The sequence below is a fragment of the Protopterus annectens genome, chromosome 6.part1, assembly GCF_019279795.1.
Source record: "Protopterus annectens isolate FY-2018-M chromosome 6.part1, PAN1.0, whole genome shotgun sequence".
NCBI classification, from domain to species: Eukaryota; Metazoa; Chordata; order Ceratodontiformes; family Protopteridae; genus Protopterus; species Protopterus annectens.
In genome coordinates this window covers 91,918,708-91,946,283 of record NC_056738.1, presented here as the reverse complement: position 1 = coordinate 91,946,283, position 27,576 = coordinate 91,918,708, and the positions used below count along the sequence as shown (strand labels likewise).

General features: G+C 37.3%; 1 protein-coding gene across 1 annotated transcript in view; it reads right to left on the bottom strand.

Moving 5' to 3' along the window:
* Positions 1-870: 870 nt before the first annotated feature.
* Positions 871-27,576, bottom strand: part of LOC122805409 (plasma membrane ascorbate-dependent reductase CYBRD1) — a 440,212-nt gene continuing 413,506 nt past the window's right edge. The window contains exon 4 of the mRNA XM_044075528.1: positions 871-1,706. Coding sequence (XP_043931463.1) covers positions 1,508-1,706 — 199 coding nt within the window. The 3' untranslated portion in view covers positions 871-1,507. The remainder of the gene's footprint in view (positions 1,707-27,576) is intronic.

The window sequence follows — 27,576 nt, the reverse complement described above, 5'->3', positions numbered from 1 at the left end:
GATGTACCTGACTAGACACCTGCAACAACTGGAGAGGCCGCAAAAGTACCTCACAAAGAGGATCCTAGGCCATAAACACTTGTCCTATATGGACAGACTCAAAAAACTCCAACTGTTCTCTGTTTCATATCGCCTACTTAGAGATGTGTCTGACCCAGCTCTGTTAGAAATGCTACATCTGAGATTCAAAGATGGCTGCCATTCTGTGAACACTGCATATCTACAGCTCTTCATTTATCCTGAGGAAAAATTAACCCTGAAGTTATACTACGAGTTTTATAACAATAATTTTCAGCTAAAATTAATCTACTACATTCAATTATCGCTTGAGAGGTGCATGACCTTAGAGAAATTGAAGAATTTAACAGGATTAGAACTGATTGTTTGACTGACTCTGAAGAGAGTGTTAAACAAAGGATTTGTCTGATCAACAAACTTGGTTTACTTACTATTAAACTACAGTAAGTGCTGTTCTGCTTTATAATGTCAAAAGAAGATAAAACCATGGACATAACAACAACAAAAAAACAAACTGTCAGAACTTCAATCACCAGAAAAAGATTTAACTTCGAAAAGACAGAAGGTGACAAAACAGCAGGAACTTTTAAAATCTGGAATTAAAAATAAACCGGACCAACTAGCAAATATGGAAGACATTAAAACCGCTTTGTTGCCCATCCAAGAAGCTTTGAAAGAGCTAGCTAATCAGGTACAATCTTTTGGTAGTACTTGTACTCAAATTCTTGAGAGAATGGATAGATCTGAAGCAAGAATATCTGAGAATGAAGACAAAATAACAATGCTTGCTAAAAAAACTGATATTCATGAGCTGGATATTCATTCTATACAAGCTAAAATTGTGGACTTAGAGGCTAGATCCAGGAGAAATAATATAATTATCAGAGGGATACCGGAAATAATCCAATACAATGATTTAATTCCATCCATTATTCAAATATTTACTACGTTGTTCAATGACTCTGACATGGCTAAAGAAATAATAATAGAGAGAGCTCATAGAGCTTTGAGAGAATCACATGCTTCAAATATACCAAGACCAGTGTATGTAAAAATACTTAACTATCAAGATGTGAATAAAATAATTCTAACTGTAAAAAAGAACGGAGGTTTTATCATGTGGAACAATAATAAAGTTTCCATGGCTCAGGATTTGCCACTGCAAATAAGACAAGCTAGACAAGCTTTGTCTGCTTACTGTAAGTTTCTCATCGAAAAACAGATTAAATTCCAAATGATATACCCTAACACTTTAACTTTTACAGTCGATGGTTCCAAATATTCGGTTTCTACAAAAAAAGAAGCAAAATCTACCTTTCTGAGAATTTTTAAGTCTCTGCCTGCTTCAGAATCTTAACATGGCTCTCCGATCCGGTTATCACAACATCTGAGGTTGGATTCCTTTTTTGCTGCAACTCGAGGCTTCATAATCCTTTGTTTGAGTTTTTTTTGTTCACCAGGCCTCTTGGTCATCAGATAAGGGTTCGTTTTATAGTTCCTGATCGTTCATGAAGCATTTCCGATGCTTTATGGCTTTCACGAGCTGTTTCTTCCCACGATCAAACAGGAAATGCTTCTGCTGCTCCTGAGGGTTCGTTTTTGCTGTGGCGCATCCGGATGTCCGTTTGGTTAATGGTTCCCCCGTCGCGAAGCCGAAGGCAGATTTTCCAGGCTTGGAAAACGGAAATCTTTGTGAAAAGAAGAAAATAAAAAGTAAATCAGACTATAATATTAAAAGTTAGAGACTTTTAAAGTAATTAGATTGTTTTCTATGGTTATAAATGTATCCTGAACTCGTGCAGGTATGTAAAAATAAAAAAAAAAAAAAAAAGGGAAAAAATACAAGGTAAATATATATATAAATATTTGATGGTGTTTGTTTTGGTCTGTTGGGATGGTACACACTTTGTATAACATATATCCTTCAAAGTACAATGTTTAGGTAAATGTGAACAGATATAGTTACTGATATGCTAGTGGTAAATACTGATTGGCATGTAAAATGAAACATATATAGTATATAAAGTTAATACAGACCAGAGTATTTTAGTATAATATAAGTTACAATTGGTCTTGTATACTAATATGCCTCTATTTAGCTGGTGAGGTGGTCTAATGGTGGGGTATCTAGCAGATGCTATTGGGTACAACACTGTTAGACTTACTTTATTAGGAGGGGATTCAAGGCATTAATATACATAAGATTGTTAAGTATATATTTTGGTTTATTGATTTTAATATAGGCATGGTTTATATAAAAGTAGTTATTACACTGTGGCTACTGTATGACATGTTGGAGATATTACTTATTTAATACTATATGATATAACCATTTTAGCCATTAAAATAAAGTTCAAGCTCTCTTTTTATTCATTTTATTTACCGATATTAAAGGTCTCAGATAAAGTTGGTCTATATAAACAATGTATGATTTACATACAATGCCCAAGTGGTCAGTTACTCAATTTTTCTGTGGTTTTCTCTTAAGTGACAGTACATTTTGTGAATTATCTATAAGTTAATAATTGTATTATTCAACACTGGTAGTGTCTCATTTTTGAAGATTAATAACCTTTTAGTAATATTCTTTGGAATTATTCTATTGAGACACAACTGTTTATTAACACTAAGTAAACATTTGAGATTATTGGAGAGGGAAATTATTAATTTTAGGTATAATTAGGACTTTTCTACTTGATATTTTTTAACAAATAGATTGATCAAGATTTGTAGATGCTTAGCAGTGTTTTTTAGGGAATGTTTTGGTTAGACTTTGTAGATTTAGTTGTACCAGTTATAGGTTTTTTGCATGTTATAGATATTATATACTTTAAGGTAAAGAATGAATATTTAGAAGAGTCATTTAATCGGGAAATTTTTAATCATGCAAACAACCTATGTATGTCCTGGTCCAGGGGTATAGTGGTTAGGCACTGGTGTGGGACGGGATTTCTAGAATGCTTCAAGACAATACAGATTTTGCAAACATATTTGATTTTATTACAGTTTTTCAAAATTAATGTACACTTTAACAAATTAAGGTTTTTAGTATGTGGATAATAGATTCATGGAACACAAAAGGACTCCAGAACATGAAGAAGAGGAAATTATTTCTTCATTTATTTTTGCAGGCTAAGGCTTATTTTATTTTACTTCAAAAAAACTAACTTGACCAATGACCAATGGGCAGTTATTAAGGGCAAGAAATGGATTAGAGAGGTAGTAACCTCAGAAGGGAAAACTAATAGTGCGGGTGTAGCTATAATTATAAAAAATCAGTATCAAGGTAATATTTTAGACTCCAAAATAGACAAAGAGGGAAGATGGTGTTATGTTATTTTGTCATCCACCCCTTTTGATAAACCTGTTTTACTTCTTAATATATACGCACCATGTACTAATCAGCAGCTTTTTATAGCATCACTTTACCCTATTCTGAATCAGTATAACAATTGTTATATAATCATAGGAGGTGATTGGAATACGTATCAAGATCCTAAAATGGATAAATCAAGCTCATATAGGTCTTACAATAATCAAGCAGTAATAGCTTTAAGTGAACTTAAAGCTGATTTTAAATTATATGATCCCTTTAAATACGCAAATAATAAATATAACACTAACAACTTTACATTTTACTCAAGTTGTCATAAGATGTGGTCTAGGATAGATTTTTTCTTGATTTCTGAGATATTAATTAATGCTGATCCTTATGTACATATACAAGCTAGATACTTATCGGATCATTCTAAAATAGCATTAAGTTTTAATAAAGACATCAGTAACAGTCTAAGACACAGGGGGTATAATTGGTCTTTAAATCCAAATTTATTAAATAAGGAGGATATAATTCAGGAAATTCAAGCGATTCTTAATCTTCTGTTAGTTAATTTCTCTAAACAGCAACATACACCCGATACTGAGTGGGCAACAACCAAAGCACAAGTAAGGGGGATTTTTATTCAAAAAGCTACCTTTTATAAAAAAACACAGGTTAGAGAGATACAAAGATTGGAAACTAAAATTAAGGTATTAGATCAAGATTTAATTAGGGATTATAATAAACAAACTGAAACAGAACTATTAAAATATCAAAAGGAGCTTTTAGGTTCATAGGTTCATAGGTTCATACTAGGCTATCTGCCCGAGGGCATTTACAAGCCTAGCCCATTCGCTTTTGGGCCAGGGCCACCTTTGACACTGAGGTAATGCCAGCGAGGTGCTCTGCCTCACCGGCAATCATTGGTCTGATGGTTCATGGAGCACACAGCCGGGGACAGGTGTCTTACCTTTTAAGGATTTGCCTCTATCTTGTAGTAGCTTCCTCTTTGTTGTAGAGTTTACATTTATCCCCTAGTGTTTTCAGGAAGGCCAGATGGTCTCCGATGCATCGTGCGTTGCCACCAGTCTTGAGGTGTGGTGTCCTTGATGAATATGGATACCCTCCTTATGATCTTTTAATTATAGGATATTGATTAGAGATCAGTAGTAGTAGTTCGAGGAAAAGTTTTTTTTAAAAAAAAAAGAGTGGACTTTAATTGCCTAAATAGTTTAAAAACCTAAAACCGCCCCCGCTGCCCACAGTAAGCACAACTAGCAACTCATTCAATTAAATCACGGGCTCCCGGAGGCTTCAATTTATAGTAGGGGCTAATGTTAGTCACTCCCACTGATAAAACAACAGAGACCTCCTCCAGCAAGCAAAAAAGCAAAAATGGCCTCACTTCAACACAGGAACACAGCAAGCCTGTAACTGAACTTTTAACTCTCGTTTAAGTCTCAGAAAAATTTTTTTTTTTTTTTTTTTTTTTTTAGTTTAGAGAAGTTATAAAGTAATATCAAGTTATAATAGTGTTATAATGACCCCACAAATGTGCTAGGTCAAGTTTAACAAGCCAGAAAATGCTCAAGCTAGCAATATGCAGAAAACTTTAGCAAATAAACAGAAAAAAATTAAAAAAAAAAAAGTGGTGAAAAGCCTTCTTCTCTTTTTCCTTTTTCCTCTTGGAGGGTGCTTCACCAACAGCCAACAAAAAGCAAACCAAACCAAAACTAGGACAGCTAGGTTTTAAAGGAGTTAGAGAAGGTTGAATGGATTAATAAACTGTGGCCAATAAAAGAGCTAAAGTTTCAAGTCAGTAACCACCTCTCCGAGGGCAGGGGAAAGTTGCTCACTGTAGTCCTCCCACTGAGTAAACACAGGACAGCCCCTTCAGCCCAAGCAAAAATGGCCTCCACAGAAACACAAAGCCTGGACCCTAGTGGCCCAATAAAACTACAGTCAAGTCAGTAACCACCTCTCCCGGGGGGGGAAGCTGCTCAATGTTTTTACAGAGATAGCAGAGGTTCACAAGTAATATCAAGTTATAATAGTGCAGTAAATGACCCCCACACAAAGTGCTAGGTCAAAGGACAGAAAATATGCAAGTTTAAGCTGAAAAGACGCGCTCAAACCACTGCAAAACTAGGTTAAGAGAGGAAGATGAAGAGTGGCCAATAAAACTACGTTTCAAGTCAGTACACCACCTCCTCCGGGGGCAGTGCTCAATGTTAGTCATTTCATGAACATAAATTATTGGTAAAGTATGCTAATCATATTCAAACCCCATCAAAAGCTCTAGCTCGTATTATTAATCAAGTGAAAACACCTTCTCAAATTCCTGAAATACAGTTTAATAATAAAAGATATACAAAATCCGAAGATATTATGAATACCTTTGAATTAATATTTTCTCAAATTTATGGAGATCATCAGGAATTACCTACAAATAAGACTAATAAGGATTTTCTACAAAAAATCATTTTTCTGAAAATAGGTGAAAAATATCAAATAGATTTAATCAAACCAATCTCCTCTGAGGAGATAATAGACACAATTAAAAAGTTGAAATCTCATAAAGCACCAGGACCGGACGGTCTGACTATGGAGTTTTATAAAACCTTTTGTGATAATTTTGGCAAAATACTTTCACATGTATTTAATTATATAATCAATAATAAAGTTAATGATCCTCACTTTCATGCATCTAGAACAATTCTTATACCTAAAAAAAATGCAGACTTTCTAAACCCGGATAATTATAGGCCTATCTCACTTTTAAATATAGATATGAACATTTTGACCTCTATTTTAGCTAATAGGTTGAGGAAGGGTTTAGATTCAATAATATCTAATGAACAGGCCGGATTTATAAATACCAGACAAACTACCGATAATACTTTAACACTTCATACATTAATTTCTTATGCCAATTATAGGAATTTTAATATGTATGCACTTATAATTGATGCACAAAAAGCTTTTGACAGAGTTAATTTAAAATTTTTGTTTGACATTTTACCATATTTTGATATACCTCAAGATTTTATTTCAACATTACAAAAATTATATGACAACCCTTACACAACTTTATATATTAATAAAATTCTTTCCAAAAGAATACAAATCAAAAACGGAACTCGTCAAGGCTGTCCTTTATCTCCTATTTTATTTAATTTATATTTAGAACCTTTATTCTTACATTTTAAACAAAATACATATTATAATGCACCAATAATCTATGGTACTAAAATATCTATGGCTGCTTTTGCGGATGACCTTAATATTTATTGTATGACACCTATCTCAGATACCAAGAAAGTTTGAAGGCAGTGGAGGAATTTGCAGAGATATCCAACTACAAAATAAATCTTAAAAAAAACAATTTATTTCCTTTAAAAACTCCAAAACCCTTTTCGCTTTTACCATTGGTAGGACATATAAAATCTGAAGAGAAAATAAAATACTTGGGTATTACCTTTTCCACAGATGATAGAGATTTCTATGTTAATAATGTTAAATTAATTTGGGATCATATATTGTCTGATTTAAAAAGATGGAATAATTTAAAGTTACCAACAATGGCAAAGGTTTCAATTATTAAAATGAATGTATTCCCCAGAATATTATATATTTTCCGAGCTAGTCAAGTGTTAATTACTAAGAAATTCTTTAAACAGATTCATACGGAATTGGCTAAATTTATATGGGAGCCTAGGAAAACCAGAATATCTTATGATAAATTGATGACTGCAAAGAATAAAGGTGGGCTTGATTTACCTAATTTTGAAGTATATTACTTAATAATAAATTCTAATAGGATTTTAAGAATTGCTAACTTTGACACAGCCAGTGGTAAATGGGTACCAAATTGGTTGGTTCTGAATTATAAACATGCTGTAAGTTTGGATATTAACCCTAAGGCATTACCCTTTTTAAATAAAGACAATTTTAAATTATATCCTTTAATGGAACATATTAGATTATACATAACATTGATACAAAACTTTTTCCAGTCATTAAATCTATTGCAACATATGATGACTTTTCAACCCTTTCACAAGAACCCAAATTTGAAAATCAATAATCAACTGATAAATCTTAAAACATTTCCACTTATAGTTAATTTAACTTTAATTGATATGTACCCTTATCTCTGTTTCTCAATACATGATATTTTAAAGGAGATGAACCTTCCTAAATCTTATTTAATTATACTTAGACAACTAAAGGATCTTTCTATAAGTTTCTTTAGTGATGTTAGAATCAAGGATGAAGATTTAACCATTTGTTCTAATTTATGGCAAACTCTTATACAAGATTCCAAATATATAACCTCTACATATAAATTGGTAAAAGACTTAAAATATCAAAATCAAATACTGTTATCAAAATACTGGAGGGAAAAAATACCATTGATAGAAGATAATAAAATACTAAAAGCAATTAACTTAACTATATAATCAATATCTCTTCAGAAGTTATTATTTACCCAATTGATGATTCTTAATAATGCTTATTATACTGCCTTAGCTTGCATAAATTCAATTCTAAAAATTTGCCTAAATGTCCATACTGTAATGATCAAGTGGCTGACCTCTTACACATGTTCTGGAGCTGTAAATGCATATATAAACTTTGGAATTCCCTAAAAATTCAATTACAAAAGATGGGTTATCAACACTCTACACTTTCTTGGGAATTTATGATCCTACATATCCCTCCGAATAATTTGGATAAATCCCAAATAATTATACTTATAAATATTTTCTTGTTAATGAAACTTTATATAGCTACAAATTGGTTGAATCCATCCCAAACTTCATGGGATAACTTTAAAGGTTTAGCGATAAAACATATTTTAGCTCACAAATTATTAATTAAGGATCATAGGAAAAACATAAATAATCCAAAAATATGGGAGAAAATTTTCAATATTCTGTTGGCTTAATGTTCCAAATCCACTTTAACCCTTGGACATATATGTGTATATTTGTGTTCAGCATTAATTATTTAGTATATTGACAAATGATTTTTTTTAATATTCCTGTCAGAAGTTCTTATCTTTTTATATTGACCTTGTTTAATTGATGGAAGCATTCATGTATATAGTGTATATATTTTGTAGTATTGTTTTTTATAAGTTTCATTTGGGCTTTGTTTTCTTGGTTTTCTGTAATATTGTATGATAACTCAGAAAAAATAATAAAGATTGATTATGAAAAAAAAAAAAAAAAAAGAAATGCTACATCTAAAGAAATCCAGATCCCTCCACACCACATGCTCCCGAGACCTCAACCTCATTATCACTATCAACAGAACATGCTGGAGGGACAGGTTTATAACCCTGAGACTGGCCATGCTATGGAATAGATTTCCCATACATGTCAAGCAGACCACCTCACTGGCCCTCTTCAAGAGAAATCTTGACGAGTGGATAGGAAATAGAAAATTCACCCCAGGGATCACTCCACTAGCTCTACTTGACAGAGACACTGGGAACTAAGGTCGGGTGGCACAATGCCAGGGTAATCCTATGGGCTAGGCTTGTAAAGGGTCCAGAGCGATTAACCTAGTACAGACCTATAAACCTATGAATGCGGACATCTGTGCAGTTACTTTGACATGGTTTAAAGCTGCAGAGAGTACCCTGGCAGAGCAAGGCTTCAGTACCTTCCACACATTTAGACCAGCAACTGCTCAGACAGGTACTAAAGGTAGAGGTGTCTCAGTCTACATCAGTAACAAGCATACCTCTAGGTTGATTAAACAGGATGATACACTTGAGTTCCTCCATATCCAGGTTAGAATAGGCAAAGTCCCATATCATATCTTAGCAAGCTATAGCTCACCCTCTATGTCCCATGAAATCCATAGCTCATACTGAGACTTACTGAATACACTCACCAGTCAACCAAATACCATACTCATGGGGGACTTTAATTATCCCTGTATAAACTGGGGATCCTAATGACTGGGAATTTGCAAGCACAGAAATTTCTAGACTTTGTAAACACAAACACCTTGGAACAGATAGTGCATACTTCTACTAGAGGTACAAACATATTGGACCTGGTACTCAGAATTATGGGAGAATGGCGGGGCAGGGGTGCAGCAATGTCGTGTCCTCTCTGGTAAAGTCAGACCACAAAGCAGTCTCCTTCGAAATACAAATCAATTCCATAACCCCAGCAAACCATGTAACAGTTAGAAAGTACTCCAGGGCAAACCATGTTTATTAAGTGATAATCTAAAAGTTTCCAGCCCCACTAAACCCAGATAACACAGCAGCCTATGCAGAATTATTCACAGATGCTCTGCACAACCATGTCAATGATTGCAGAGAGGCTGCTGGGCTTACCAGAAGTAAGCCCAAAACATACTCAGAAAACAAATCACCTTGTTGGAATCCAAAATTAATCTGGTTGTACAACAAAAGAAAAAAGTCATAGCTAAAATTATGAAGTATAACACCAGAAAGATAAAAACTCTCCCATCAAACTCAACAGACAATTAAGATGACTGATACAAAGCAAAATTGGAGGTTAAGGCAATGTCCCAGGCAAAGGACAACCAAAAGTCCTTCTTTAGCTTTGTCTGAAACCTCAAAGGTAGCACACAACAGTGTGCTGAACTTCTGGTAAATGGAGCCACTTTCAAGGAAAAGGAAGATATAGCAAATCTTCTGGGTGACAAATTTAGCTCCAACTTTACTGCTCTCTGTCATCCACAGCTGCCCTCCAGGAAATACTATCTAACATAATACAGCTTCAATGGGCCCTGAAAATATCCAAGAATGCCTTTGAAATAGCCTGAAATTTCACCAGGCAAAGCCACTGGTGTCACTATTCAACCATAACCTCTGTACATGCTTCATGTTATGTGAATGGAAGACTGCAGTGGTAATCCCTCTGCATGAGGGAGGACCATAACTAGATCTCAGGAACTAAATACCCATCAATCTGACTAGTCTCATATGCAAAGTCATGGAAGGAATTAACATCAACATGATTAACAATGGCATAGGAAAACTTCAGACACTGGACCCAACCCAGTTTGATTTTGTCAAAGGCAGGTCATGTCTACTGAATCTGGTGGACTTCTTTGAAAAGGTCACCAAGGCAATGGATGAAGGCAAAATAGTGCATACTGTCTACCTTGACCTAGCTAAGGCATTTAATACAATACTTGAGTTGGGCATTGTAAACAGACTCATGGAATTAGGCATATACCCCATGTAACTTGCTGGATAGCCAGCTGGCTCACAAATAAGACCCAGGAAGTTAGGACTGGAGAGACCACCTCCACAAAAAGTGGCCAGTCATCAGTGGAGTCCTTCAGGGCTCTGTGTTGGGGTCTGCTCCTATTTGGCATCTATTTTTGGGAAGTCAAGTCCAATGTCAAGGGCCTGTGGCTTACCAAGTTTGAAGATGACTGCAAGCTAGGAGCAATCATGGGAACCACCCCCTCCCAAGGTAATAATATCTTACAGGAAGGTCTAACAGTCAAATGACTGGTGCCAAAGCCACGGCTTAAAACACAGTGCCAAGAAATGTATAATAGTACCTTTTGGGACATCATTTACCCAGGGAAAGTACCTCATTGACAAACCACCCCTAAAAGTAGATGCAGTAGTCAGGGATTTGGAGAATCTTATAGATAATAAACCTGGTTTCAATCGACTTATTTCTAAGGTTGTAAGGAAATCATTCTATGTCACTCATTTTATAAGTAAGAGCATGGCATCTAGGTCCAGGGAAGTCATCATGCCACCGTACTTAGCCATCATCAGACACATCATTAAGTATAATGCCCCTTCAGTATGTACCTGACCAGGCACAGGCAACAACTGGAATGTCCACAGAGATTCCTCACAAAAAAAAAAATAAAAATTACAGGACATAAACACAATGTCCTATGCAAATCGCCCCAGAGCACTATTTCTATATTATGTTTCTTACAGACTGCTGAGAGGCAATTTATGTCTGGCATACAAGGCATCCTTGAATCCCACTCTGATGGATCTTTTGTATATCCAAAAAATAAACAGCACCAGAACTGTTAGATCTAAGGATTTAAACTTTGCTTGCAACTTAAATTGGACATGTTGGAGAGACAGGTATGTATCTCAGAGAATCTCCAATCTCTAGAGAAGGCTTCCCATCCATATGAAGCAGCGCTTTTCCCCTAACCCTATTCAAGTGCAACATGGACTAGTGGATGGGAAATTGGAACTTCACCCCTTGTGTGATGTATCTCTGATGGACAAAGGCAGCCATTAAACCATGTCCTAACTAACATACACCCCTTAAAATAGCATCTAAGGCACAATAACTCATGTGATACATTTGGGCTGCATGCCTAGACTTATAAAGGCCCCATTGGTCATTAGCCTAGTATACACCTAAGAACTCTATTGTCAGACACACTGATGTCCCGCTCACCAGGCTGAATAAAGAGAAGGTCACAGTGAGCTGCCTGTCGGGCGCTAGGATCCGCCACATAACGCAAGCACTCAGGTCACTCCAAAGCAAATACAAATATGACTCAGTCATTGTACATGCTGGCGTGAATGACCTGAGACATACCTCCCCCGACTACATGAAAAGAGACATAGAGGATCTCTCTGATCATGTAGCCCAGGCCGGTATGACCCTGACCTTAAGCAGCATCTTACCCTCACCTAGAATGATGCCACAGTATAAAGACAAAATGATCGATTTTAACAATTGGCTAAAATTTTGGTGTCATTCAAAGGGGATCCAGTGTCTGTCAGCCTGGGATGACATGCTAGACAAGCTACATTGCTTCGCTAGGGACGGCTTGCACCTGTCACCCCTGGGCTTTCAGATATTGGCAAAGGCTCTTGCCACCCCCATAGTGCCTTTTTTAGGCAAAGCTCAAAAGTCAAACCCACCTCCATAGACAGCACAAGGAACAAGAAACTAAGGGTAATGCTGCTAAATGCCAGAAGTCTTAACCTCAAGATGCATGCACTCGAAGCTCTCCTCAGTATGGAGAATATCGATATCTGTGCAGTGACAAAAACCTCCAGAGAGCACCCCAGCACTACCAGGTTATACCTCATATCATGCTTTTCAGCCCCAAAACCCAGACCAAACCACAAAAGGAGGGGGAGTGTCCATATTTATCAAGGATATCCACACCTCCAGGTTAGTGGCATTGCACGAAGTATCGGAGACCATCCATGTGCAACTGACAGTGGGCATAACTGCTTTTCAGTTTATAGCATCCTACAGACCACCCTCTCAAATTCAGGAATCCCACTCGGCTTTCCTGAAAACATTGGAGAACATGAAGATCTCTCCGAACACCATTATATTGGGCGACTTCAACTACCCAAACATAGACTGGGAGCATTACTCAAGCCCCAGCACCTTAGCCCAAAGGTTCCTGGAATTTATAAACGCAAATGCTATGGAACAACTAGTCACCACTCCCACAAGAGGGGAAAGCATACTAGACCTGATCATTACCAACATGGGGTCTCTAAGCTCCATACCAGAAGTATATCCCTCATTGGTAAGATCAGACCATAAATTAATTTCACTGGATATCCACATCCCGACCCCACCCCCAGCCCAGAAAACCACAGTGAAAAACTTCTCAAAAGTGAACTTCACACTTCTCAAAACCGAAGTGGAATCCTTCAAGGCCCCAGGACCAGTGGAAACTATGGCCCAAACTGCAGAATCCTATATAAATGCATTCTACGGACATCTCCAGGAATGCATGGATCATGCTATCCCAAACAAAATCAAGACCCAATCATCCAAAGGCAGGCGTCCAGTCTGGTGGACCCCAGCCATAAATAAACTGTACAACAGAAGGAGGAAGCTACTACATGATAGAGCAAAATCCCTAAAAGGGAAGGCATCTCTGATCAGTACTGGCAAAAAATTACGATCCCTGATAAAATCCTCCAAGGCCAGCTTCGAGAGAAAAATTGCACAGGACACTAAAGACAATCATAAGGCTTTTTTCAGTTATGTTAGGAACCTGGGATGCAACTCCCAGACTTGTTCTGAGTTGATTCTAAGTGACAAAAAATACACTGAACCCACAGACATCGTCAATATCCTGGCAGACAGGTTCAGTGCAAACTTCTCCACCCCCTTTCCCCCAAAAGAGCAAGTATCTATCCCGGTATAGTGCAGCCTCCCAAACATCTCTGATGCTCAGGTGAAGGCCACCCTCTCCAAAGCAAAAAACACTGCTTCCATGGGACCAGATGGCGTCCCGGGTTGCGTCCTACATGAACTCCAAGAAGAACTAATCCCTCAAGTAAAACTGCTATACAATCTCAGCCTCACTACAGGATATGTGCCCAAAGAATGGTGTACAGCAACAGTGGTCCCACTCTACAAAGGTGGCGCCTCTGCAGACCCTGGAAACTATCGCCTCATAAGCCTGACTAGCCTAGTCTGCAAGGCTATGGAGAGGATCATCATGGAACTCATAAACAAAGACATTGGGGACCTACAGACACTAGATCCTACCCAATTTGGCTTCGTCAAGGGCAGATCCTGCCTTTTGAACCTGGTCGACTTCTTCAAAACAGTCACCACAGCCATAGATGAAGGGAAGGTAGTCCACACAGCCTATCTGGACCTCGCAAAGGCATTTGACACAATACCCTACTCGGGCATCATAGATAAGCTATCCAGCCTAAATATAAACCCCTATGTCACAAGATGGGTCGCAAACTGGCTCAAAGACAGAACCCACAGAGTCAGAGTTGCTGGAGCCATGTCAGACTCGAAACCGGTCACAAGTGGCATCCCACAAGGTTCTGTCCTGGGACCTCTCTTGTTCGGTATTTACTTTTCTGAGGTACAGGCCAACGTGGGAGGACTATGGCTCACCAAGTTCGCAGATGACTGCAAACTGGGCGCCATAATCGACTCTCCAGCTGACACAAACATCCTTCAAAAAGGTCTCGCAGAGATGGCTAACTGGTGCCAGAGCAATGGTCTAAAGCTAAATGCCAAAAAGTGTATAGTCATACCCTTTGGCAAAAACAATGTGCCCACAAATTACCACATAGGTGGTAACCCATAAAGTACAGAGAAAGTAATTAGGGATCTGGGGACCCAAGTTGATAGCAATCTCTCCTTTGACAACCACATTGCCAAAGTGGTTAGAAAGACCTTCTACATAGCCCACCTCATCATGAAAGGATTCACATCTAGATCAAGAGAGGTAATCGTGCCCCTTTATTCATCCCTCATCAGGCCCATCATAGAATACAATGCCCCCTTTGGGATGTACCTTACCCGACACCTGCAGCAATTAGAAAGACCCCAAAAGTACCTCACCAGGAGGATCAAGGGACTCAAACAGATGCCATATGCTGCTCGGTTAAAAAAACTCCAGCTCTACTCAGTTGCATACCACCTACTTTGAGGCGATCTATGCCTGACATATAAATCTATGTCCAACCCAGAATTAATGGACATGCTCCACCTCAGTAAATCTAAATCCCTTAGAGCCATGCGCTCGAGGGACCTGAACCTCAGCACAGAAATAAATAGAACATGCTGGAGGGATGGATTCATAACCCAGAGGCTCCCTTCGCTCTGGAATAGAATTCCAATTCATGTTAGGCAGAGCACCTCACTGACTCTCTTCAAGAATAATCTTTATGAGTGGATGGGGGATCGTAGGTCTGTCCCAGAGATTACTTCCGTGTAACTATTAGACAGAGACACAGTAAACTAAACTTTAAAAAGGGCACAGTATACTCAAATCAAGGTGTGGCATAAGCCAAACACAATCGGGCTAGGCTTATAAATGCCCCAGGGCAGATAGCCTAGTATGAACCTATGAACCAAATGTTGCACAACCATAGAGTTAGTATATATAAGTAGGGAAGTGTGAGTCCCCATATGGAGGTGCAGGAGGCTTACCCCCCTGTAAAAGCAATGTTTTACATTTTGTTTTGGGAAGGCGCTGACATGTGCCCAGGCAGTTTACCATATCAGATATCTCTAGCAACATAAATGTGGGAACTGTTTTCATGCTCAGTGAATTGTCACTCTCTCATTTTATGTTCTCAGACTAGCACAGTATGCATGGTATTTTAAGCTTGAATTTTTATGATCAGAGGTTGTATTCTTTTACAGTGTGGTTACCAGACATTAACTCTGCAGCCTTCCTTACTTTTGAACACATATCATTACATGCTACAGCACACTTAACATTTAAATATGTTGAAGTCTTATATATTGCTCCCATCACTAAGGCAATCTTTTGAAATGTTCAATTAGTTCTGACAACAACCTTCTTTGAAACTTATCACCATAATCATCATTTATTCCATACATAGTTTTGTCTCATAATTTCCCATTATATCTCATTATGATTGCAGCTTGGGTCCACTTCCCTCTAGCAAGTCACATAGTCACACATTCAGTAAGCTTACTTGCATGAGACTCAAACATGAATCTCATTTGTTAGCAGCTGCTACATGCCGAGCTGTAAGCTCATGAATTGGACCTAATTTACTAGATATGACTGCCAAACCCTACAATAACTGGGATATACCTCTCAACTGTCCACATTTTTGCTGAATGTCCAGATTTTTGCCTCATGTTTTTGGCCTGTTTCTCATAAAATTGTGGATTTCTGACAAATCATTAAGGACTGAAATCTGAAAAAAGGCAAACATTTGAGTTTCAGACTTCATGTCCTTCAGAAAATTCATGCTAATGCAAAACCTGTTCAAGTTTGTAAGAGCAATATTTAACAAGTGTCCATATTTTTGGGCCTTTGTCCCTCCCCCCATTATTTGTGGTTTTGTCCAGATTTCTTGCTCTAAGAGGTTGAGAGGTATGATCTGGTATGTGTTTTTTGCTATTTTACCGAGTATACTGTGTTACCTGTATATATTTTTTCTGCTTTTAAGTAAACTTGTTGAGAAATTGTTTGCTAATTTTAGTCTAGTGAGAGAGAGAGAGAGAGAGAGAGGGAGACAGGCCACTTCTAGGTGTCTGATTGCATTAGAATGTAATGTATAACAGTGTTGCTGCTATTGTTCAGTTTGCTCTTTTGAACTTTTTCAGCTATTTTTCTGTGTTGCTATACACTGTTCTTGCTTATGCAGTTTTGTGCTCATTTCCTAAGAGCTGCTACTTGCTGAGGTGGCCAGTAGACTGGCACAGTCTACCAGATTTGACTGTACTGCCAAGCCCTACAAGATCTGGAATAAATGATTATTACTATTTCACCAAATATACTGTGTGAGCTGTACACTTTTTTTGTGCTTTTAGGTCCTTATTGAAATGCAAAATCATTTGCTGGTTTTACTTCATTGAGAGCAGAAGAGAGATAACCAGGCCATTTCCAGGCCTCTGATTACATTTGAACCGTTAAGAGTGGTGTTGCTACTGGTCAGTGGGCTCTTATGATAGATAATTCTATTGGTTAAGGCACAGATTCTCCACTCACAAGGCTAGACGAAGATGGGATTACTGTGAGATGTATTTTGGCACCAGGAGTTCTGATTTTACAAGAACTCTAAAAACTTTCACCTGACAAATATGAGTATGACATGAAGGTGGTCCATGTGAGAATTAATGACTTGGATGCAAAACACTGAGGGACCTGCAGAGAGACATTTCAGAACTCTCCATGCATGTAACAAATGCAGTCAAGACACTGTTTCTCAGTATATTCCTTCATTTCCCAAGAATGATGCACAGATACAAAGAAAAGAGAAGTGATTTCAACAATTGGTTAAGTAGTTGGAGTCATTCTAGAAGGATCTAGAATGTGTCATTGGGGGCCAAGATGCTCAATAGTCCAACTTGCTTCAAGTAGGATGACCTGTATCTCTTGTTCGAAGACTTCTGCACATTGGCTAAGACCTTTGCCTATTCATAGTGCATTTTCAGGTAGGGTCCATTTAATGGCCATTCCAGTTTAACAAAAATTTCAAACCTGAAAATAGATCATTTTAAGGTGGTTGTCCTTAATGCCAGAAGTCTGAACAACAAATTGTCAGATCTTGAATCTCTCTTGCATTTGGAGTATATCTAAGTTTGTGTAATTAATGACACTTGGTTTAATAGTAAATAAAACACTCTTTCCATACTTTGGTTTTGTTACTATCATGCCTTTAGGCCAGATGGAAACTGTATTGGTGTCTCCACATTTATAAATGAAAATATCACCTCCAAGTAGATTCTCAGAGACCCACAGATTAACCTAACAGAACTCCAGATTACCCTAAAGAACACAAACTATCAACTTATAGTCTCCGTGTTCCCTGGTGATCATGTAAGAGTCCTAAATGTACTCAGTGAACTCCCTATTAACAATAATTCCATCAAATAAGGAACTTTTAACCACTCCCTCAATAAATTGGAGCACCTATACCTGCAATGTAGGGGTATGTCAAGCAGTTCTTAGATTTAATAAAGAAAAAATCCCTGAACAGGTACAAACCTAGTAGAGTACATAATATTCTCAATCTGGTCCTTACAAATATAGCCATTTGATGTACTCTTTCCTGATATTTCCTTCCCCAATTAAGTCTTAATCATAAACTTGAGACATGCACCTTCAAAATCTGCAAAGCTGTTTTCAGCAAATATCTCTGAATTCAAGGATTTCAAATGTACTACCCTCATCATATGATGAGATTTCAAAATTCATTTATGGCAGCATCATTCCCAGCACGTAACAGCAGGCAACTTCACAAAGGAGTTCTATGCCCACTTAGACAAATACATAGAGTTGGCAGTCCCACTCAGAGCAAAATGTAATGGGAAATTCAAAACAAACCACTCTGTGGATTCACCAACATAAGCTTTACAACAAAAGGAAAAATCTCCTTAAATTATATAACATTTCCAAAACCTCTCATATCCAGGATAGTATTAAAATATTATAGAACTTGAAAAACACTATGATATCTACTAAAGCAATCCACACCATCAGCAATTTGCATAAAAACTCCTCAAAGCAACTTATGAATTTAGGTTAGCATCTGATGCTGAAGATAATTATAAATCCTTCTTTAGCTATGTTAAGAAATGCAAGAACAACATCCAAAATTACTCTGAACCCATTTAAAATGACATACCCCATTTGGACTCAGTAGGTAATGCCAGTACACCAGCAAACAAATTCAGTGTTATTTTTACCCCCAACACTGCTATCTGAAGTTGACAAATCTCTAAATCCAAACACCCTCATTATCACATACCAACATGTACTGAAGGTGCTACTTCAGGCCAAATATTCTTCAACCGTGAGGCCTGACAATATACCTCAGCATTTAATGCTAAGCATGCACTCGCAGAGCTACTCCTAAGCTGTTTAACCTAAATTTATCTGCAGGTTTTACCCCTGAAGTTTGGATCACTGCACTGGGGATAGCCCTAAGTAAGGGTGGCCGTATCACAGATCCAGGTAACTATAGACCCATCAGCTTCATGACCCTCATCTATAAAACCTATGGTACATATTATAACTAACCTCATAGACTATGATATGAAAAATCTTATTAGGCTTAACCCTCAACAGTATGGCTTTGTTAAGAGACAATCCCACCCAATGAATCTGGCTAACCTCTTCCAGAGGGTTACAGAGACTATTAACAATGGTCATGTTGCTCACTTGGGGAATCTTAAGCTGGCCAAGGCATTTAACACTGAACTCCATGCAGGCAGTGTATGTAAGCTAAATGCTTCAAAATATATTCCGAGCTGGTAAGATGGCTGGTAAAATGGCTGAAAAACAAATTCCACACAATGTAAGTGGCAAGTGCCTCAGAAAGCATGAAAGTAACCAGTGGTGTCTTCCAGGGCTTATGGCATTTATGTTTCTAAACTCCAGATCAGGAACCAAGACCCCTGGCTAACTGAATTTTAGATGAATGCAATCAGGAAGTTATTGCCAGAGTTTTCCCTACACTCAAACTTCATCAAGAATTTACATTCATAAATACACAGTGCACTGAAAATGTGCTCAAATTAAATACCAAAAGATGCACAATAATCACGTTTGATTCTCACCCCTCCTGTCAACATACAGTATGGACAATATCCCATAATAGAATGAAAAGGTAGTTCAGGACCTTGGAACATGGGTTGAAAATTCCTTTTTGTAATATGACATCCTCATGTGACAACAGTGGTCAAAAAATCCTTCTACTTAGCACAGATAATTGCCAAAGAAATATCCGTATATAAAAAGGTCATTACTCCCTTACATGCAACACTGATTAGGCCAATTATTGAGCATAATGCTCCTTTAGAATATACTTCACTAGATCCATCAAGCAACTAAAAAGACTCTAGAGGCTAAAAAGATCACAGGTTTAAAGACTACGCTGTGAAGAGAGGCTGGAAGTAGTGTCCCTTTATTCAGAATCTTACAGATTTTTGAGGGGAGATCTTAAGAGACTGAATTCCTCTGGAGCTCCAAAAGTCTAATAGTTCTACAACTACGAAAACAAGACATGTTGATCTTCACCAATAGATAAATAAATTATGGTGGAGAGACAGATTCATCACACAGTGCCTCCCTCACCTGCCCCTGAGGATTAAGCACTATGATACACTATAATCCTTCAAACAGAACATGGATGATTGAAAGGGTACCCACAAATTTACCCCAGGAATGACTGGCCTAGCCCTCCTTGAGGAAAAGGGTATGGACTGAAGGTGAGAAATGGCAAGATGTGTATGGTCATGAGACTCAGTCACTTTGAAATTCCTATGAATCATGAATTTTAAGTCTAGGGGTAGAATGGTTTTTAAACAAGCTTATCAGTTGCACATTTTTTTTACAGGGTTTCTGAATATTCAGATTTTTCTGTTGGTAAGTCATACCTCTAGCTACTCTGATGGGAATGGATAACTGTGTCCTAATCGTCAACTTTACTGGCAACAAGACTTTTCCAGTATTTCACAGTATTCTTCCCACATTAAAATTTTAGGTTGTGTAGCTACAATTAATTTTCATTTCCTACTTCCTCCAAGTTTCTTAAATACCTTGAAATCATTGTTGCCAAAAGCCATATGCTGTATGTTGGACAGAAGTCAAACATCCTTAATAGCTCAAACCTTTGCCTTTTGGTTATGAACTATTTGGCTAGGACAGTAACTCTAGCAGCCAAATAATTACCCACGGCTTCCCATTAAATCAAAAGGAACTTTAACCCAAAAGTGAAAAACCATGCTATTTATTAACATGACTTCTCACTTCTACCCCATGGCATAATAATAGAACTTGGATACTCAACCTATATTCTATTGGCATACAGTCTAAGGACTTGCAGTTCGTTTCCCTTAGCAACCAGTCATAGTGCTTAACTGGCAGCCTCCCGTTGTATGACTACAGATTACCAAGTCCAGGAGGATGAGGTGCCCAAAACAAAACCAATAAACAGGAAAAAAGCACCAGCAAGCCGTAACCACCGTAAAACATTTAATGTGTTCCACAGCCAGCAAAGCACAACACAGCACAGCACACAATGATAACGCTGAAACTACTACCAGTTCGTTTTCTTCTCCAACTTCATCAAAAAAATGCTGACAATCCAAACCACTCCCCATGTATACCTTTGCACACTGCCAAAACTTAAAATCATGTGACACTGAATTCAATTTTAACCCTTTCCTAAACATACCTCAAAAACAGGCATAATAAATACAAGCATAATAAATACAACTTTTCCCTGCTTAAAACACTTTTAAATATCTAAAAACACACTTTCAAAACCTGTAGTAAATAAACAGATGGATATGAAAAATGAATGCATGTTAAAAATGAATAAATTAATATAAAAAAAAATCAAGTAAAATCAATCTTGTTGAACAATATTTATTACCGATTGCCATAATGTTATACAGATTACCAAGAAGTGCAGACAGAAGGATCTTCAGAGACAGTTTTCTCTTTTTTTTTTTTACTTTCGCATAGGAAACAAGATAGAACCATGGGCAGTGGCAACAACAGACATGCCTACCCACCTTACTTGTGTGTTTAACCACATCCCTACCCCTAACCCCAAACCTACACATTACATTACATTACTAAAAACCCTTTCTCTAACAGTACCACTAATCAAGCCAAAGGGACACAGAACATGCACAACACCTAACCCACAAACACTCACACATACACACTACCCACAAAAATGTAATCTTGGACATTTTCACAACCACCACCTTTTCAGTAAAACATTGATTTTCCTGCATAGTCCCACATACTTACACTATATAAAGCTTGAATTCAACCAAATGTGATTCACACAATTGTGCAGTCACTTATTAGTGATAAAAACTCAGTTTTTGGTCACTCATTTGTATTGTCAACCAAAAAATGAGTTAAAACTACATATATACATGTGTGTGTGTGTGTGTGTGTGTGTGTGTGTGTGTGTGTGTGTGTGTGAAATCAAGTTTTTTATATATATTTTTAAACTTTTTCTTCCTTAACAGTGTAAGACGCTGCATGATGTAGTCAGAAACAAGATCATGAACTGGTTAAACTTCAACAGTGAAGCTCAAAAAATTACATTCAGAAATAACCTGCCAGATGTTCTTTCCTTATAGCTGCCAATTGATCACCATGCACCATTTTTAATAATATAGTGAATAATGCCTCACTTGTAAAAGTTGGGAAAAATAAAGCATTGAAAAGGGAAGCAAGTGTTATTAATAAAGTTATACCACAGCAGTGTTATAACAGTAGTACTGAATTCCCACATTTTAAAAGGCATAGCATATTACATTATACAAGGAGTAAAATGTATTTCATTAAACAGTGTCTAAGTGTTGTTTCCTGTTACACTTCTGACTTGATCAGCTATAATTATATTTTTTGTAGTCATTATTATTACAGATAGTTTCACTGGATTGTAGGTGTCCATTTTTAGTTGTAAACAGGTTGGCAAAGTATTAAAATGGAAATAGAAAAAGGGTGTCAGAAATATCTAATATTTTGATATACAGGAAATATAAAATATAAGACATCTGTCATAATTCTGGTAAGATTACTGCTCCGATTCTTGTGTAGAGAAAACCACAGGTATTTGATTTGTGAACTTTATTTGCTTACTATAAGCTTAAACATGAAACATCTACGATTAAGGATTTTAATGATACAATAAGATGAATTGTTTAATTCAACAAAAATTACTGCTGAATTATAATGCTGTATTTTCCTATCTTCTAGAGAAGCTTCTTACAATACTTCTGCAGCCAAGTAAAAGCCCAAAAGAGGTACTTACCTGAAAACGTGTAAATAATAGTTACTGCCTCTAATGAAATTTCATACTGGCAAGCATTTACAGAAAGATTGTTTATATATGTTTTGTTAAATAAATACTACATGGTATAATTCTCATTTTCGCTTTCTTTGTTTGCATATATGGTATAAAAAAATGCTGTACCATGATGTATTGCAGATGTTTGTTTATTAATTCAGACTGATTAATGTAAATTAAATGATTTACTGTCAGACTTCCTGATATTTGGTTTATTCCAATATTTTAGTTGCAGTAACAGTGTATATGGATGTCCATGAGAATATCATATTTTGTTCCACTTTTTATACTGATGAAGGGGTAGAAAGACAAAATTACTAAGAGATTCCCTTCACTGTTGATGTGGAATTAAATATATTTGACACAAATCCATGCAGTATCTTCATCAATATATACTGCATTACACAACATACTTGCATGTTTTTGGAAGCATCTGGAACCATTTCTTCTTCGTTCTTATAGATATTTTAATTATTTCCTTCTGTTGCCAAGAACAGCAAAAGCCACTGAGGTCCCTGTGCAAAATTATTTTACATCTAAACCAAAAAGGACACATTATAATATAATACAGCTAGTGTTTATAAATGAATTCAATACAGTTCTTGCTCCGTTTTGCTTTTTGATGATGTGTGCAACACAATCTTATTAAACTGTAAAACAGTTTTTGGAAATTCATATAATTTTGCTGTAGTTTAGTGATCACAGTTATGTAAAATCCTGCAAGTACACCTTGATTTTTCTTATCTTTTCAATCATGCTGCTGTTCTGTTATCTACATGTAAAAGAAATACAATAAAAACATTTACTGCAAAAAGTGTCTCCTGCAAAAGTCTTTCCATTCTATGTGGCTGTTCAGTTTTAATCTAGTCTCAGTTCTTACATCCCTAGCAGCACAGACCTGAGAAGCAAGAGGCTTTACATAGGGTCACTGGGCCAGCTATAATATCTAAAAGAATACCTTCTGTTTGGATTGAAGGAAAGCTGGAGTTCCTGAAAGTCTAATGTCTGTTGACTATATCAACTATTCAAAACTGGCAGTACAAAAGAAACACAGGCTATTGTGCTATTTTGAATACCCTGTTGATGGATTTTCTTAAGTAGTACATCAAATTCTGATGGTTGTGTAGAGTGAAAATGTGGTTACAACTTTAATTAGCATTACTGTCTCCGGTAGCATAGAACTAGTTGATTCTGTTTGTCATTTGGTCTTTAGTTCACCATTCTTCTAATAAGTCCTGTCTTGTTTTTTGTCTTTGACTGCCTGCAGGGAATAGCAGTACAGTGGAAAGATATATCAATTAATTCACCAGAAACATTAGTCAAGCCAGATTTTTTAACCAAAACCCTTTTAACTGTGGGTGTTAACTATGCTTGCACTATTACTACTGCAGTTGCTGACTCTATAGTCAGATGAAGCTAGGAAGACTATGAAATTGTGCTCAAGTACCACATTAATGAAAGTGTTCTGTGTAACTTAGAGACATCAGTTTAGTTTCATAGGTGCAACAGGTATATGTACTACACACACACACACACACACACACACACACACACACACACACACACACACACACACACACACACACACACACACACACGTACACACACACACACACACACACACACACACACACACACACACACACACACACACACACACACACACACACACACTCACACACACACACACACACACACTCACATACACACACACACACACACACACACACACACATGTACACACACACACGCACACACACACACTGATACACACATCTGTAGAAAAACAGCCTGCTGTCACTGCTGCTGCCATCTTGCTTTTCCCACATTAAAATTCATGCAAGCCTCAGCTTCTATCAGTACAAATCTAAGGAAAGCATTTTACGACCCCCAAAATAAGGTATCTGTTCCTAATTGCAAAAGAATGTCTTTTGAGATAGAAAGATGATGCTTTATTTAATGATTCAGTGTGTTTTATTTGATTTGTACTGATTAAGTCCAGCTACACCATACAAACAAACATAGGGCCAGCAAGACAGACACATGATGTCATGATGCCCTGTATAGAGTACAGTGTGATGCAAAGGCACATGTGATCAACTGAATGCATCACATATATTAACATGTCATCATTATTTACAGATTTAGGGTACTAGCTTCAGTGACATACACTGAGGAGGTCCTATGGCCCAGGTGACCTGAGTTCAGTCACCATCTTGGGTGCCTGGCAGAGCACAGGAAGGATAAGAGTACCCATCCTGGGAAGGTAGGAGTATCCAGGGCAGATTTCCCTCTATTTCTGCTAGAGGCCAGAATTTGGAGAGGCTCACTGGATTCAGCCACAGGACTGGGTTGAGGTGTGGCTGCCCTAGGGCCTGGAGTGGACATGTCCTCACGGGCCATACTTCATGTTTCACCCAGCCTACTCTGGGAATGTCAGTATGCTGGAGAAGGAGCAAGGATTAGAAAACTTCTCCTGCCAGTGCATATACTGCTGTTGGCTGTTCATTCTGACTTGAAGCTCCCCTAATTGACTGCCAAAGATGGTCTCAGATGGAGGGCAGGGGTTAATACTGGTGTTACATGACATTCCTAGGTATCAGGGAAGGGCAGGAGCCATAGGACAACAACTAATGATTGGCCTGTCACCTGAAGGAGCTGCTGAGCATGGAGATTTAGAGGCAATAATACATTATGTAGAGGGAAGGTTAGTTGTCAACATTTTAGAAGCAGTCATTCTGAAGTTAGAGAGCTGATCCTTACATTGGCATTGGACAGACTCCAAAATTAAATTCTGCTTTTGATTAATGTAAAATATTGAAAAAATGACAGTGTTTTGAGATCTTCATTTTTTTTACAAAATACAAAACAAAACTGGATTTTCTTTACTGCAGGATTGATATAACAGTGAAAATAATTAGAAGTCATTAATCAGAGGAACCACAGCTTAATATCAAAATATCAACCTGAATATCAGTTCTGGCAGTGAAATGTAGTCTCATTTTTTCACTACAATAATAATTTATGTAGAGCAGTCTGTCAGCTCTTAAAATATTTCTAAGGAGGCTCACTATGAGCCAAGCCTATCTTCTGGACATCACACCATAACCTGTGGCTTTAATACTGCAGTAAGTAATGTGACAGACACAGGAACAGGGTGGCACAGTGTTGCAGCAGATAGAGCTGTGGTTCAATTCTTGATTGGGATGCCTCCTGTGAGGATTTGGCATGTCCTCCCTGTGTTTGCGTGGGTTTCTTCTGGCTGCTCTGGTTTCCTCCCATGCTCCAAAGTAATGCAGTAGGTACATTGGACACTCTAAATTGACTATAAGTGTGAGTGTATATGCAACTGTGTGGTGTGGAAGAACAACCACAGTAGGGCTAGCTGCCCAGTGGTATAAGCCTTGGCTCTAGATGATTGTCACTGTTTAAGTGATACTCTGACTTGTGCAAAAATGGGAAAAGGGGGTTGTGGATGGATGTTACAAGTAGTACTCAGGACAACAAATAAGATTTTTTCACTGCCTTCAAGGCAACATTGACATGCCAGACAGATTCCATAATGTTCATACATAGCCATGAGTGAAGGCCTTACTTGTACTATGTCCCCAAAAAAATGTCTTTGCTGCAAAATCAAACACGTTTGTATCATTGTCTAGGGGCAGGACATATTAGATATAACTTTTTTTTTCACGATATGCAGCAAACAGGCCTACCTTCTCACAATCAAAGCTGACAGTTCTATATCATCAGGCTAACTCATCTCTCTCACAATATCATTCCAGACCATTAAGATTATTAAAAGTAAAACTAAGCCTTGAAAATAGTCTCTCAAAGCCTCCACATTTTTCTCAAGTGAGGGAAAGGGACAGATGAGGAAGAAATATTGTTTAAGACTGTGTCACTACATGATATGATTGATAGGACATATAATTTATCACATTCATACGAAAATTGTTCAGCCATTAAATTCATTAGCAGATAAAAAAATTATGAGTGCAATTTAAGCTTCCTCCTATGAAAATTCCTCATGATTTTCAGATCTAGTAACCTGCAAAAATAAATATGCCAACAGACCCAATGTTCATATGTTTAAATTGCATTAGCAATAATCAAGGCAAGTATACATGGTACAAAAAGCCAGTGGGCATCTACACAAAATTATACTAAACCAAAAAAAAATGAGAATCATTTTCTTTTTGAAGTTCTAAATACAAAAAGTGAATAATGAAGGAATTCTATTAAATCAAATAATGTGAATATTTGTATAAAAGTAACTGCAGTCTGTAAATAATTTCTGTACTTTAAACAAGCAGCAATGGTCATGTCAGCATGAATGAGTTTTCTTCATGCTAACAAGGAATACTAAGTGCTTATGTAAAAGACACAAGAGGGGAATATACATAACACTGTATGGGATAAAACTTTAAAACTTTAGCGTGTGTGTGTGTGTGTGTGTGTGTGTGTGTGTGTGTGTGTGTGTGTGTGTGTGTGTGTGTGTGTGTGCATGTGCACATGTGTGTGTGTGAGTGTGTGTGTCTATGTGTGTGTGTATAGCTTTTTCAGCTAGATGTCCTTCAGGTGGGGATTTTGTCACATTTTTATTTGCTGATGGTTCAGTGGATGTCATATTTAATAAAGAAAATGTACAATGGTGAGCAGGAAGGAATTCTTCAACAATGAGTCTGCTGTGAGGCAACGACATGGGCTACAACTACATATCATTGTGACCTTTATGGAGTAGGGTACATGCCCACATACAGGGGAATAACACCACAGCATTTATGTCATTATATGTGAGGTCAGACCACCATTTTGAGAAGTCAGTCTCCCCCTGGTGTCTGTGGTGTTAAGTGTGGCATTCTATCATTCTGTAAGCCTCAAAAAAGTTGCAGAAAATTATGTATATTAAAATGAATTAATAAAAAAGAAACAC